We start from the raw sequence: 15404 nt of genomic DNA, 5'->3' as shown, positions 1-15404 counted from the left end.
CGCGTGAACGGTTACTGTACCTTTGGTGCTTGGATCTCCTGCTCCCTCCTCGGGCTGCTGCCCGTCATGGTGACCGGACTGGGCGACGGCGACATCCTCAACGCCTGCAACCCCAAGAAAAATAACCCCCACGTGCAACCAACCCCCGTTTCTTACTTGATTGCTGGAATGGTGCACGGGCGTCGACGTTTGCGCCATCCTCGGCACGAGGGGCGGCTTTTTCACGTCCCCGTTGTTGTTGAATTGGCTCCTCAGCTCCATGTTTTCCCTCTCCATGGCCGCCTGTTGCAATTTCAGTTCGCTCACGATCGACATCATCTCGAGTTTTTGCGTTTCGAGCGACGATCGCGATAAAACTTCTCGTTGTAATTTGTCTTCGGTATCTACGAGTAGCTGTTTCTTTTCCATCAACATCTTCTCCAAGTCGGCGATCTTATCGGTCTGCGCTTCGATCTGTTCAGTCAGGACTTGGACTTGGAGTTGGAGATTGTCCTTCTCGAATTGTAGCTTTCTGAATTTCTCGTCCTGTTCGTTCGGCTGGAAGCACACGCGGGATCGATTAAAATGCGGAATGTGGAAGGCAAATATTGGATTTGGAAGGCTGATGGTTAGTTTGTATAGGAATTTTATTAGACTTTACGATGAGTTATGGGGTGGTTTTTTTAACGGGGTTAGCGCGAAGTGCTGAGGCGGGACGACGTGCTCGAGCAAGTTGATGTCTTACAAGTTGCGCTGCGAGTTACGAACTATAAAAAACCGTCTAGGGTGAAAATGTGTATTATTGGTTGCATATGTAACAACGTAGTTATTCAGACGTCGTACAACAATGGCATGTTTTGACTATTTCATGAAATATTTAAACCATTCGGTTGGAGCCGCCCACCCGAAAAATTTCATCAAAACCGGAATTTATCCCAGATTCGGCTCCGGCAAACGAGCGGCGCTTCAAAGGATTAAGCTCGCCAGATTGTATAAACAAGTACAAACTGTAATCCTAGCTCTACCAGAAACAGTACAATCTACGTTTTTCCCCCTAGTTAGTAAGCAGACATTAGTTGGTATAAATTTTAAAACTTATTTATAAAAGGAGTCAGTAGAAAACAGAAGCGCGTTACGAAAATAGAAGCCCGAAGAGATAAAACACGAGCTGAAAGCGAGAATTATTTTGAAAGTGAGTGGCTGAAAACGTTCCATTAAGGCCGTGAGGACGACAGATGAGATTCATCGCTAGTGTTTATTTTAAAAATTATTCGTAAAAGAGATTTACAAGTCGAGTCTGAAGAAGTTTTAAAGAAACTTGAAAATACGAGAGGTCTGTCTCCGAGAGTTTATTTTTTCTCCCGTGCTTTGCCGCTGAAACAATACTTCAAACGTTTAACCGGAAATTAAAGTTTAATCTAAATAGAAAAATTGGGTAGTAAATCTCGTAAAATGGTCTGATTCCTCATTAAGTTCTAACATTACACAACATGCTGGTCCAAATTTATAACAAGACAGAAATCGGCCACATATGTGTTCGATCTAGTGTATTTCGGGCTGTGAAGTAACGCCCAATGGTATAACAGCTGTCATCTTTGCCGATGATGTAAGAGAAATATTTAAAAATTTCGATCTTTGGTAAATAAATACTCTAATTGACACGTGGGTGTGGTTTAGCTTTTCTATGCGTTCTTAAATAAAAATATGTTCATTAATGTGGAATCTTTTTACATTTTACCGTTTATCAGGTGGTCACCTGATTTCTGAAAAAGTTCTCCAAGGTAGAACTTGCCGAAGAAACATCCACAAGTTAACCCTCCCTCGCCCCTGATTTTTGTTTTCTTACAATCCCTTTAAAGTTAAAACCACTTCCGCAGTTTTTTTGATGAATTTTTCAATCTTCGATTTTTCAATTTTCCAACTCGGATGTTTCAATTTTTAAATTTTTTTCGTTTCGGTTCTTTATTTGCGTTATTTTTGCAAAGTTAACAAAAACTGGTCGAAGGATAGAACTTCCCTCGCCCGTGAAGTGAAGAACTGTAAATCCCGCTTCTTTGAAAAATTATAAAAAATTTTTGAAAATTTTGTTTTCTTTTATATAATCTCCATAAAGTTAAAAACCAGTGGCATAAATAACACTCTCACAACTTTTTTTGACTTGAGTTATTCAATTGCAGATTTTCACTTTTTTTGTTCCTTCAGTTTTTTAATTTACCAACTTTGATTATTTCAACTTTTATATTTTGCAATTTTTCGTTTCTTTAATTTTTTATTTCTACAATTTTTCAATTTCTCATTTCTTCAATTTTTGGGTTTTTCAGTGTTATTATTTTATAGTTCTTCTTTTTTCAATGTAAAATTTTTCAATTTTTGGATTTTTAAAATTTCCGATTTGCAATTTTTCGGTTTTTCAACTTTCAAATTTTTTAATTTTTCGTTTTTTCAATTCAATTTTAGATTTTTCAGTTCCTTCTTTTTTCAATTTTTCATTTCCTCAATTTTACGATGTGTAACTCTTCGAGTTTTCACTTTTAGATTTTTCAGTTTTTCGATTTGCAATTTTTGGGTTTTTCAATGTGAAATTTTTCAATTTTGGATTTTTTAATTTTCTGCTTTTTCAATTTTTGATTTTTTGTTTCTTTAATTATAGGATGTGCAACTCTTCGAGTTTGCATTTTTAGGTTTTTCAATTTTTCGTTTTTCCAACTTATACGTTTCAATTTTTTAATTTTTCAATTTTTGGACTTTTCAATTTTTCGGTTCGCAATTTTTCGGTTTTTCAACTTTGAGATTTTTTAATTTTTCATTTCTTCAATTTTCGATTTTTGTTTACTCAATTTTTAGGTTTTTAGTTTTTGATTTTCCAACTTGGACGTTTCAATTTTTTAATTTTGCAATTTTCCAATTTTTCATTTCTTCAATTTTTCGATTTGCAATTTTTGTGTTTTTCAATGTGAAATTTCTCAATTTTTGGATTTTTCAACTTTTAGATGTTTTAATTTTTCGTTTTTTTCAATTTTAGATTTTTCAGTTCCTTCTTTTTTCAATTTTCATTTCTTCAATTTTTAATTTTTTGTTTGTTCAGTTTTTGGATTTTCCAACTTGGACCTTTTAATTTTGCAATTTTTCAATTTTTAATTTCTTCAATTATTCGATTTTTCAATTTTTCGATTTGCGATTTTTCGATTTTGCAACATTTAAATTTTTTAATTTTTCGTTTTTTCAATTTTTTATTTTTTGTTTCTTCAGTTTTATGATGAAAAAAAAAAACTCTTCGAGTTTTCAGTTTTAGATTTTTCGGTGTTTCGATTTTGCAACTTGGACCTTTTAATTTTGTAATTTTTCATTTCTTCAATTTTTCGATTTGAAATTTTCCAATTTTTGGATTTTTCAATTTTTCGATTTGCGAGTTTTCCGTTATTCAACTTTAAATTTTTTTAATTTTTCGTTTTTTCAATGTTTGATTTTTTGTTTCTTCAATTTTATGACGAAAAAAAACTCTTCGAGTTTTCAATTTTAGATTGTTCAGGTTTGCGATTTTTCAACTTGGACATTTTAATTTTTTCATTTTGCAATTTTAAAATTTTTTATTTCTTCAATTTTTCGATTCGGTTTTTCATTTTTTCGTTCTGCAGTTTTTTGGTTTTTCAACTTTTAGATATTTTAATTTTCATGTCTTCAATTTTTGATTTTTTATTTCTTTAATTTTACGATGTGCAACTCCTCGAGTTTTCAGTTTTAGGTTTTTCACTTTTTCGATTTTCCAACTTGGACGTTTCAATATTTTTTTATTTTGCAACTTTTCATTTCTTCAATTTTTCGATTTGTAATTTTTGTGTTTTTCAATGTTATGATTTTTAGTTCATTTTTCAATGTGAAATTTCTCAATTTTTGGATTTTTCAGCTTTTAGATGTTTCAATTTTTCGTTTTTTTTCAATTTTAGATTTTTCAGTTCCTTCTTTTTTCAATTTTCATTTCTTCAATTTTTAATTTTTTGTTTCTTCATTTTTGGATTTTCCAACTTGGACCTTTTAATTTTCCAATTTTTCATTTCTTCAATTATTTGATTTTTCAATTTTTCGATTTTGCAACATTTAAATCTTTTAATTTTTCGTTTTTTCAATTTTTTATTTTTTGTTTCTTCAGTTTTATGATGAAAAAAAAACTTTTCGAGTTTTCAGTTTTAGATTTTTCAGTTTTTCGATTTGGAATTTTTCGATTTTTCAATCTTATTATTTTGTAGTCCTTTTTTTCGATGTGAAATTTTCCAATTTTTGGATTTTTCAATTTTTCGATTTGCGATTTTTCCGTTATTCAACTTTAAATTTTCTTAATTTTTCGTTTTTTCAATGTTTGATTTTTTGTTTCTTCAATTTCATGATGAAAAAAAACTCTTCGAGTTTTCATTTTTAGATTTTTCAGGTTTGCGATTTTCCAACTTGGACATTTTAATTTTTTAATTTTGCAATTTTTAAATTTTTTATTTCTTCAATTTTTCGATTCGGTTTTTCATTTTTTCGTTCTGCAGTTTTTTGGTTTTTCAACTTTTAGATATTTTAATTTTCATGTCCTCAACTTTTCATTTTTTATTTCTTTAATTTTATGATGTGCAACTCCTCGAGTTTTCAGTTTTGGGTTTTTCACCTTCTCGATTTGTAATTTTTGTGTTTTTCAATGTTATGATTTTATAGTTCTTTTTTCAATGTGAAATTTCTCAATGTTTGGATTTTTCAGCTTGTACATGTTTTAATTTTTGTTTTTTTCAATTTTAGATTTTTCAGTTCCTTCTTTTTCAGTTTTCATTTCTTCAGTTTTTAATTTTTTGTTTCTTCAGTTTTTGGATTTTCCAACTTGGACCTTTTAATTTTGCAATTTTTCACTTTTTCATTTCTTCTATTCTCCGATTTTTCAATGTTATTATTTTGTAGTCCTTTTTCTAAATGTAAAATTTTTCAATTTTTCGGTTTTTTCAACATTTAAACATTTTTTAATTGTTCCTCTTTTCAATTTTTGATTTTTTGTTTCTTCCATTCTACACTCTCCGAGTTTTCATTTTTAGATTTTTCAGTTTTTCGATTTTCCAACTTGGACGTTTTAACTTTCTAATTTTGCAATTTTTAAATTTTTTATTTCTTCAATTTTTCGATTTGGTTTTTCAACTTTTAGATATTTATTTTTAGATTTTTCAGTTCATTCTTTTTTCAATTTTTGATTTGCAATTTTTCTAATTTTCGTTTTTAAATATGTGATAAATATATGTAACTTTTAAAATTGTTCACTTTCACAATATCACGTTTTTTCGATTTTTTAAATTATTGGACTTTTTCATTTTTATTTTTTAAATTTCTGAATATTTCATTTTTAAATTTTCCGATCTTTCAATGTTACAGTTTTTCGACTTTACAATCTTGACGATTTTATAATTTTTCGATTTTTAACTTTCTCGATTTTTAGTTTTTCAATGTTTTAATTTTTCGATATTTCAATCTTTCGATTCTTTAACTTTTCGAATAAAAATTTGAAAAACAAAAGAAAACACATCGAAAAATTGAAAGACTAAAAACTGAGGAACTTAATAGAAAACGTGCAAAACAGAAAAAACCAAATATTCTAACATCGAAATACTGAAAATTAGAGAAATCGGAAAAACTGATAATTGAGAAATCCAAAAACTGCAAAATTGCAAAATTTGGAAGTCGAGAAATTAGAAAATTGAAAAAATAAAATAAATCCGGATCTTTCGAAAAATTATAAGGCTTCATTTTGCTAATTTTATTTTTTGATCCCAATCCTTAGAAGTTAAAATAAAAATATGTATGTAATCTTGGGTGCATGTAAAGCGTTTGTTTCAAATGAGTTTTTTCATCAAAAATATGTGGTGAAGTCAGCAATATTTTATATTAATCAAAACATTAATAAAATGCCTTATTTTTTTTTGAGTCACCCTGTATAGTTAAGTAATTCTAAAATCTATGAATGCATTGATAAACCATAATTATAATCGTAATATTTTGTATATTTCAGAGGATTTATTCGGTGAAAGTTTAAGATGACATCATCCATTTTTTGGAATAAACGAATAAATTTTGATTATTAATTTACCATGACTCCGACAACCTTAAAACGGTTTCAAAGCTAAATTGCAAAATGTTATACAATTTTGTTTTTTTCCCCGAAAGTCTGGACACCTAGGGTAAAACTAAATACGGATTCATAAGCTACATAATTTTACAAAATTGAAATAATATTTGCCAATATAAATTTTCCTAATACACCTACAAAATTCGACAACATCTGTCTAATGAAAATTCGGACAGACGGCAGATAGACAGACACACGGAAGCGGGAGACCTATTTTACGTATTCTAGGGGTCATGAAACGTCAAGAAAACATAAAAAGAGCCAGTTGTCCAATGGACTCCATTACAATACTTAGCTTACGCTCAGGAAGTAAAAAATAAATATCAGCACATTATTGTGCACATTTTAAATACAATCTAAAAATAAATGAAAAACATATTCATCAAGAGCGGAAGCACAAATAAAAAACCGAAACTCGGCGAATAAATTCGGGGCGTAACAAGCAAACCGAGCCTGCGGTTGCAATGTGATAAAAAACCTGTATTTCGCAAAACAAAATTAGAAACGTGAAAATTAAACAATATTTAATTAACTGTGAACATAAAAACGAAACTAACAGTCCCAGTTTCTGTGTTCAAAGCATTCAACGCCGACGATTCAACGCGTATTCAAAACTGATGAAGCAGACAATATTGTCGCGGAGCGAGCGAGACGTTGTGTATGCGAACAACTCGTTAACTTTTTGGAATTTTCTTCCACAAATAAACCGCCAGATCGATACAGAGTGCAGACTTTGCAGTCGAACTGCGGACCAAAAGTTTGCCAACTCTACGATTAGCACATTAAAAGGTTTTTTCGCTTTCAGTATGTGTATTTAGCGTGCTAGGGTGCAGTTTAAGAGTATGAGGATGGGTAACGCAGGGGAGATTAAAGTTTGGATTCTGTTTTCGAGCTCGCGTAGCGAGCGAGTCGTGTCCGCGACTACGACTTGCCGCCTTGCCACTGCACAACAGCCCTTCCTCCCAATTGACCAACCACCCCAAACCCGCCCCGATGTTAGTACTATTTTCCTCTCGCAATACCTTCGGATACGAGGGCGCCGTCCAGTGGTATCCCCTATCTCCGTAGAAGCAACACGGCGGCGGCGCCACGTGGTACCCGCAACACCCCATCATCTGCTCGTGCCTACACCTATTGCACTCCCCGTACAAGTCCGGGTGACTCCCCCTATCCATCAACATGGGGCTACTCCCGTACCTTTGCGGGTCCATCCGCTCGTGCCGCCTGTGGAAATTCTCGTAGCAGAAGTTCTCGTGGGGGTTGCAGCACCAGTTCTGGCACGGCGCGAAATCGTCGAGTCGGGGGGGACTCTTCGGCACGTGCGTGGAGCGCGACTTCTGGTCGCGCTCCTGCCGCTGGTGGCGGCGCCGGTCGAGGCTGCCGGGGGCGGTCTTGTCCCGGCGCGGCGTCTTCGAGCGCCCGATGGGCGGCTTGCTGGCGGGGACGGAGTCCTCCATTCGGGCGGGGGACGGCTCTTTACGGATCCATTGGAAGTCGTCGTTGCAGCGGGTCGAGCTGTCCCTCAGGCTGCGGGGCTGGTCGGAGGATGTGGTGGAGATGTCGGAGGTGGAGCCATGGGTGGAGGCGGACGGCCAGGGGACGGATACCTTCAAGGTGGAGTCATCTTCGGGGCTGGAGTCTTCTTCTTCTAAACCTGGGTGGGGGGCGAGTGAAAGGGTAAGTGGCGCGGTGGCGTGCTTGTGAGGTTTGTGTTCGACAAATAGGAGTTGGTTATTTAGAAATCAATTTAATAAAAATCGTATCACAATTATTTATTTGATGGTGGATGTGGAACGCAGTCGAAACAGGTAAAATTTTAGCCTAACATTTCATCAGTTTAATACGTAACTGTTAATTTTTTTGAGGCTTGCAAATTTCCTAAAAAACTTGAAGTTGATTTAGAAGTAAAGTTCTTTCGTATGCAGAATTTCCTAAACTCTTCGTAATACATATATTTTTTAAATAAAGAGTAAATATAATAAAAAAAAATCTTTCACAAATAGTTTCGAGAACAGAAAATGAGAATTTGTGGTAACACAATTTTTTTTTGGAAAATTTGGACTTATTTTAAAAAAAGTTCTCTCTGCAGAAACGATTTTATGATTAATCAAAAATAAATTTTCGAAAGGGCTCAAAGCTAGTGTTAATTAAGTGGAAAAAATGGTCTGGTTTAAAATAAATTAAAAATAATTTATGCCTTATGGATTTTTTTCTGAGAATACGAGTTTCGAAAAACATAGTAATCCGGATTTTTTTGAAAATTTGGAATTGTTAGAGAAAAAGTTCTATTCTAAAAATCAAAAACGCTGTATGATCAGTCAAAAATACATTTTCGAAAGGACCCAAATTTAATGTTAATTTAGTGAAAAAAAAGTGTAACTTAAAATAAATAAAAAAATATTTATGACCTATGGATTTTTTCTGGGGATGATCGCTTTTAACGTCTTAACTTACGATCACATTAATAGATACATAAAAAAAATCAAAATTTTATATAAAAAATAAATAAGCAAAAAAATAGTGTCTTAAATTCAAAATTTCTAAAAAATAATAATAAATTGGATAATTTGGAGTCTTCTTTGTGATGGATTAACAAATTAGTAACAATAAATGAAATCGGGACAACTTGTTTTACAACAATTGTTCAAATTAAACTCTAATTTTCTAAACATTTCGAGAATAGGAAATGAAAATTTGTAGTAATAAGGTATTTTTTTGAAATATTGGAATTGTTACAGAAAAAGTTCTATCTATTTAGAGTTTTTAAATATTAAATTCCAAAAAGCAAAACGCTTTTATAACCAATAAAAAATAAATTTTCGAAATGGTTCAAAGTTACTCTTAACTAAATGAAAAAAAAAGGTCTTCCCTAAAATAAATTAAAAATATATACAGGGTGAATCACTAAGCGTGCGGTCCTCGATATCTCATTAATTATTAGAGAATAGACAGAAAAAAGTCAAAGACCAAAGTTTTTAAGGTGTAACACAATGCAGTTTTTTTATGAAACACCCTATATATTTTTACATATTTTGATTTACTGCTTCTTAGGCTTTACAACCACAAATACAGGGTGTTTCATTTGACAAAACTGAACAATCGATATTTGAAAATTGTACAGTTTCGATTGTTTTGTAAATATTTGGTATAGTTGATAACCCTTCCACTGCCAAAAATATTTCAAGAAAATTGTAATAACGTGACGACGTCGCATCGGATTTTCAAAAATAAACTGTGCCTGTAAAGCCTAAAAAGAGATCGACATTTTAGTAAAGATATATAGGGTGTTTCCGTTAAAAAAACTAAATGTTGTCTTATGCTTTAGTATAGTTAAACATAATTATCTTAAAGTATAGTCCTCAAAGTACCGTTCAACTTTCGCTCAGCTTATTCTTCTATTTCTAATAATAATTAATGAGATACCGGGGGACCGCAAGCTTAGTGACTCACCCTGTATATGCTCCATGAATATTTTACCAAGGTTTCTCAGATATATTTTCAAATAAAGCATAAACATGTTTTAAAAAAAATCTTCCACAAATAGTTTCGGGCACAGAAAATGAGATTTTGTAGAAATACGAAGTTTTTTTGAAAATTTGGAATGGCAGAAAAACTTGGATCTATACCCAGTTTTTTAAATATTACATTCTAAAAACCAAAAACGCTTATATCAAAATCAAGAATAAATTTTCGCAAGGATTCAAAGTTAATGTGAATTTAATGGAAAAATAGGATACATCTCAAAATAAATTAAAAAAAAAAATGCCCCATGGATTTTTTTTCTGAGAATTAGTATGAGGTTGTTTTAAGATCTTAACTTGAGATCACAATAATATATAAAAAATCCAACACATTAAGTAATAAACGAATAAGAAAAAATTATTTCAAAATTTTTAACAAAAAAACAATAATTTGGATTCCTTTTTGTGATTTGTTTTTTTTTTACAACAGTTGTTCAAATTGAATTTCCTAAAAAACTTGAAGTTGACTTAGAACTAAAGTTCTCTCGTATGCAGAATTTCCAAAACATTTCGAGAAATATTTTCAAATAAAGTATAAATATAATTATAAAAATCTTTCATAAATAGAACAGGAAATGAACAATTAGTTGTAATATGAAGTTTTTTTTGAAAATTTGGAACGGTTATAGAAACGTCAAAAAAAACGAAAGCTCCAGTAATCGAAATATCAAAAAATTCAAAAATTGAAAAATTTTCAAAATTGAAATGTTGAAAAGTTTGAAAATACAAAACCAAGATGTCAAGGAATCGAAATTGAAAAATTCATGAATCGAAAGTTCAAAATTTAAAAAATCTAAAAATTGAAGAATCGAGAAACTGAAAAATCGAAATATATATTGAGAAATCAAGAAATTGTGAAAACTGCAAAATCGAAAAATTTTAAAAATCGGAAAATCGAAATCTAAAAACTCGAAAATTAAAAGATCGAGCAATTGAAACAGTAAAACAACGAAAAATTGAAAAATCCAGAATTTAAAAAATTCTCAAAATGAAATGTCGAAAAATTGAGAAATTTAAAAATCGAAAAGTTGAAGAATATTAAAAATCGAAAAACCGAGACGTCAAGAAATCGAAACATCAAAAAATCGTAAAATTGAAAAATTAAATATCGAATAATGAAAAATTAAAAATGTCAAATCTAAAATTTAAAAAATTGAAAATCGAAAAACTGAAAAATCCAAAAATTGAAAAATTCCAAAACTGAAATGACGGAACAACAGGAAATCGAAAAATTGAAAATCGAAAAAGTAAAAAATCGAGAGAACGAAAAATCGAAACGTCAAAAAAATCGAAAAATTGAAGGATCGACATTTTGATAAATCCTAAAACTGAAATATCGAAAAATTTAAAAATGGAAGAAAAATTGAAGAATCGAAAAATTGAAAAATCGAAAAATTTTAAAAATCGGAAAAACGAAATCTGAAAACTCGAAAATTAAAAGATCGAGCAATTGAAACAGTAAAACAACCAAAAACTGAAATGTGGAAAAATTGAAAAATCCAGAATTTGAAAAATTGTCACAATAAAATGTTGAAAAACTGAGAAATTTAAAAATCGAAAAGTTGAAGAACATTAAAAATCGAAAAACCGAGATGTCAAGAAATCGAAACATCAAAAAATTGTAAAATTGAAAAATTAAATATCGTCAAATCTAGAATTTAAAAAAATCGGAAAACCGAGAAATCGACAATCCAAAATTTAAAAAATTGACAATCGAAAAAATGAAAAATCAGAAAATTGAAAAATTCCAAAACTGAAATGATGAAACAACAGAAATCGATAAATTGAAAATCGAAAAAGTAAACAATCGAGAGACCGAAAAATCGAAACGTCAAAAAAATCGAAAAATTGAAGAATCGACATTTTGATAAATCCTAAAACTGAAATATCGAAAAATTTAAAAATGGAAGAAAAATTGAAGACTCGAAAAACTGAAAAATCGAAAAATTTTAAAAATCGGAAAAACGAAATCTGAAAAGTCTAAAATTAAAAGATCGAGCAATTGAAACAGTAAAACAACGAAAAATTGAAATGTGGAAAAATTGAAAAATCCAGAATTTGAAAAATTGTCACAATAAAATGTCGAAAACCTGAGAAATTTAAAAATCGAAAAGTTGAAGAACATGAAAAATCGAAAAATCGAGATGTCAAGAAATCGAAACATCAAAAAATTGTAAAATTGAAAAATTAAATATCGTCAAATCTAAAATTTAAAAAAATCGGAAAACCGAGAAATCGACAATCTAAAATTTAAAAAATTGAAAATCGAAAAACTGAAACACCAAAAAATTGAAAAATTCCAAAACTGAAATGATGAAACAACAGAAATCGAAAAATTGAAAATCGGAAAAGTTAAAAATCGAGAGACCGAAAAATCGAAACGTCAAAAAAACGAAAAACTGAAGAATCGACATTTTGATAAATCCTAAAACTGAAATATAGAAAAATTTAAAAATGGAAGAAAAATTGAAGAATCGAACAACTGAAAAATCGAAAAATTTTAAAAATCGGAAAAACGAAATCTGAAAAGTCGAAAATTAAAAGATCGAGCAATTGAAACAGTAAAACAACGAAAAACTGAAATGTGGAAAAATTGAAAAATCCAGAATTTGAAAAATTGTCAAAATAAAATGTGGAAAAACTGAGAAATTTAAAAATCGAAAAACCGAGATGTCAAGAAATCGAAACATCAAAAAATTGTAAAATCGAAAAATTAAATACCGAAAAATGAAAAACTGAAAACGTCAAATCTAAAATTTAAAAAAATCAGAAAACCGAGAAATTGAAAATCGAAAAACTGAAAAATCAGATAATTGAAAAATTACAAAAATGAAATGATGAAACAGAAATCGAAAAATTGAAGAATTGACATTTTGATAAATCCTAAAACTGAAAAACCAAAACTGAAAAATCGAGAAATGGAAAATTTAAAAAAATATAAAAGTTGAGAAATCGAGAAATATTGATATTTTGCCTTTTTTTCTTAATGTACTCTTCTTTGAACAACATGATACTCAAAAAGATGTTTTTGTTTTATTGTAAAGAATTGCTTCACGGCGAATGAAAAAAAATCATCACAATGGAGATAGGGTGGGTGGGCGGGCTTACATTTGTCCTTTTTATTTTAATATGTGCAGACTTCTTGTCACAACGTGAAACTTAAAATATGTTTAAAATGGAAAATTTGTATAAGGAAATATGGATTTTGCAATTAGTCTCCGCTCCATAAATGCAAAATCAATATTTCCTTGGAAAAATGTACCATTTTAACCATGTTTTAAGTTTATTGTTGTGAAAAGATGTCTGTGTATATTAAGAAAAAAAAAGCCAAAATATAAGCCCCGCCCACCCACCCTGTCTATATTCTGATGATTTTTTTTATTCGTCATAAGCCAAGGGGCGGAGCTTAATTGTAAAATCCTTATTTTTCTACGAAAAATTGCCATATTATTGTTATATTATACAAATCTACCATTTTTAACATGCTGAATTTTTGATTTACCAAATTTTTAAAACTAAAAACGCTTTTATGACCAATCAAAAATAATTTTCGAAAGGGTTCAAAGTTACTGTGTTACTTAAATAAAAAAATAGGGTCTAACTTAAAATAAATTAAAAACGTATACAGGGTGAGTCACTAAGCGCGCGGTCCTCGATGTCTCATTAATTATTATTAGAGACAGAAAAAAGTCAAATACTAAAGTTGTACGGTACTTTGAGGATTACAGTCTAAAATTATTTTTAACTATACAGAGTGTCCTGTTTTTAAGGTGTAACACAACTTAGTTTTTGTTTTAATGAAACATCCTATATATTTTTACATATTTTGATTTACTTCTTCTTAGGCTTTACAATCACGGTTTACTTTTGCATTCCGATGCGACATTGCCACGTCATTGCAATTTTCTTGAAATTTTTTGCCAGTTCACAAAAAAATCTCAAGGTTGTTTTTACAGTTTGTCTTACAAACACACTTTGCTGTGGTACCAACTTAATCAAATTTTAATATACAGAGTGTTAATAAACAAATCTAAAACTATGCAATTTTCTCTTAAAAAAGTAAAAAATCGAAATAGCTATCAACTATAAACATGGAAAAAACGTAACAAAAAAGAAGCAGAACAAAAAATAGAATAGGATGCAGTAATAAAATACAGGGTGTTTGATTTGTAAAAACTGAACTATCGATATTTGAACATTGTAGAGTTTTAGATTCTTAAATAAACACTCCTCTGTACATTAAAATTTTAAAAATAAATCTGCTGTGATTTTTTGTGAAGCCTTCAATTGCCAAAAATATTTCAAGAAAATTGTAATAACGTGGCAACGTCGCATAGTATTTTCAAAAATAACCTGTGACTGTATAACCTAAAGAGTGATCGACTAAAATATGTAGGGTGTTTCCGTTAAAAAACTAAATTGACATAATTTTGAAGTATAGTCCTCAAAGAGCCGTTCAAATTTGGTGTTCAGCTAACTGTTCTATTTCTAATAATTAATGAGAAATCGAGGACCACGTGCTTAGTGATTCACTCTGTATATGTCCTATGGATTTTGAGTACAGTCTCCGTTATTTGTATCTGTGCGTTTTGCCGAATCATATAGCCATATCAAATAGCATATAACAACGTGTACAAAATCGTTTACACATGAATGTTCATCCCGTGACGTCGCAAACACGTAACCCAGAAACATAACACATAAACAACCTACACCTGCCTACCTGTCAAAATATTTTTGGCACAACTTTCGTTTCCACACGGCGAATTGCGTTTTCGCTGGAAGCGACACACGGGAAAAACGAAGGCGCTTTCTTGCGATTGACAGGGGATTGGGGCTTTATTTATACTTAATTCGTTCTAGATTAGGGACGAGTGGACTGAAATTACTCCGGGTTTTCACGAAACCGCCCGCCGACGATGACCTGACGAACGTTTCGGTAAGACATCGCCGTAACTGATGCTGCTATTTGTGTAATAGTAGCTTGTAGTTGGCATTGGGCCAGACGTACGTCGAATGCAGGGGTACCAAAACCGGGGAGGGATAATCGATTAATTGACGATAATTGAACCCGACGCTATCGTCCCACGAAAACGATCGCTCTTCTTAAACGCTCAATTATCCTCATAACGACTGATGGCGAATCATTGGAGACAATCCAGACCAAACATTCGTAAGCCAATTAGACGGCGGGATCGTGCGGTCAGGGAAAAAGGACTGCTGAGTTGTTTCTAATAACTTCGGACGTTTGGTGGTTAATTAATTCGCATCCAAATGGCGCGTTTTCGATTTCTGTAAATCGCCTGGCTGTAAAAAGCGAGCGAAACCGCAAACTAGCCCATAAAAACCCGAATAATGGAAAATTACCGCATAGTGCATAGCTGTGTTTTTCACTTTTACGCGCAATTAATGCACGAGCGGCGCCGAGTCGCGATGAATTGTTCAGAAAGTCGTGTGACGGTTAACAAAGACACGAAAACAATACGTCTGAGGAAACGTTGTACATGATGCGGACACATGAGATGGAAAGCAAGCAAATAAACCGTTGTTCGAAGGCAGTAGACGTTTACAGCGCTCCTGTTTCACGGTTTCTCGTTTTTCATCTGTTCGTGGCTTAATCGATGACCCAAACAGTAGAAAATTGGTAAATAGAATGTTTGTAGGCGTGGCGAAAAAAAAGTCCTGTGATTCGAATGCCGAACAACCCTCCAGCAATCCAATTAATTCGCCCCGATCCCTAATTGCTACAGGCCCGCATTTTT

At 31.5% G+C, this 15404-nt stretch overlaps 1 protein-coding gene across 8 annotated transcripts in view; it reads right to left on the bottom strand.

Moving 5' to 3' along the window:
* Positions 1–15404, bottom strand: part of LOC135126112 (liprin-beta-1) — a 114972-nt gene that overhangs the window by 8375 nt on the left and 91193 nt on the right. For 6 of the 8 annotated variants that reach the window (XM_064051965.1, XM_064051973.1, XM_064051941.1 and 3 more), the window contains exons 3-5: positions 7144–7775; positions 157–537; positions 21–104 (exon numbers count right to left, since the gene is read on the bottom strand). In XM_064051965.1, coding sequence (XP_063908035.1) covers positions 21–104; positions 157–537; positions 7144–7775 — 1097 coding nt within the window. The remainder of the gene's footprint in view (positions 1–20; positions 105–156; positions 538–7143; positions 7776–15404) is intronic. The other 2 variants (XM_064051988.1, XM_064051980.1) reach the window with 1 other exon arrangement.

The sequence above is a fragment of the Zophobas morio genome, unplaced genomic scaffold (genome assembly GCF_036711695.1).
Source record: "Zophobas morio isolate AGI-343-1 ecotype UQ-CSIRO unplaced genomic scaffold, CSIRO_AGI_Zmor_V1 ptg000002l, whole genome shotgun sequence".
NCBI lineage: Eukaryota > Metazoa > Arthropoda > Insecta > Coleoptera > Tenebrionidae > Zophobas > Zophobas morio.
This window is presented reverse-complemented; position numbering and strand designations above follow the sequence as displayed.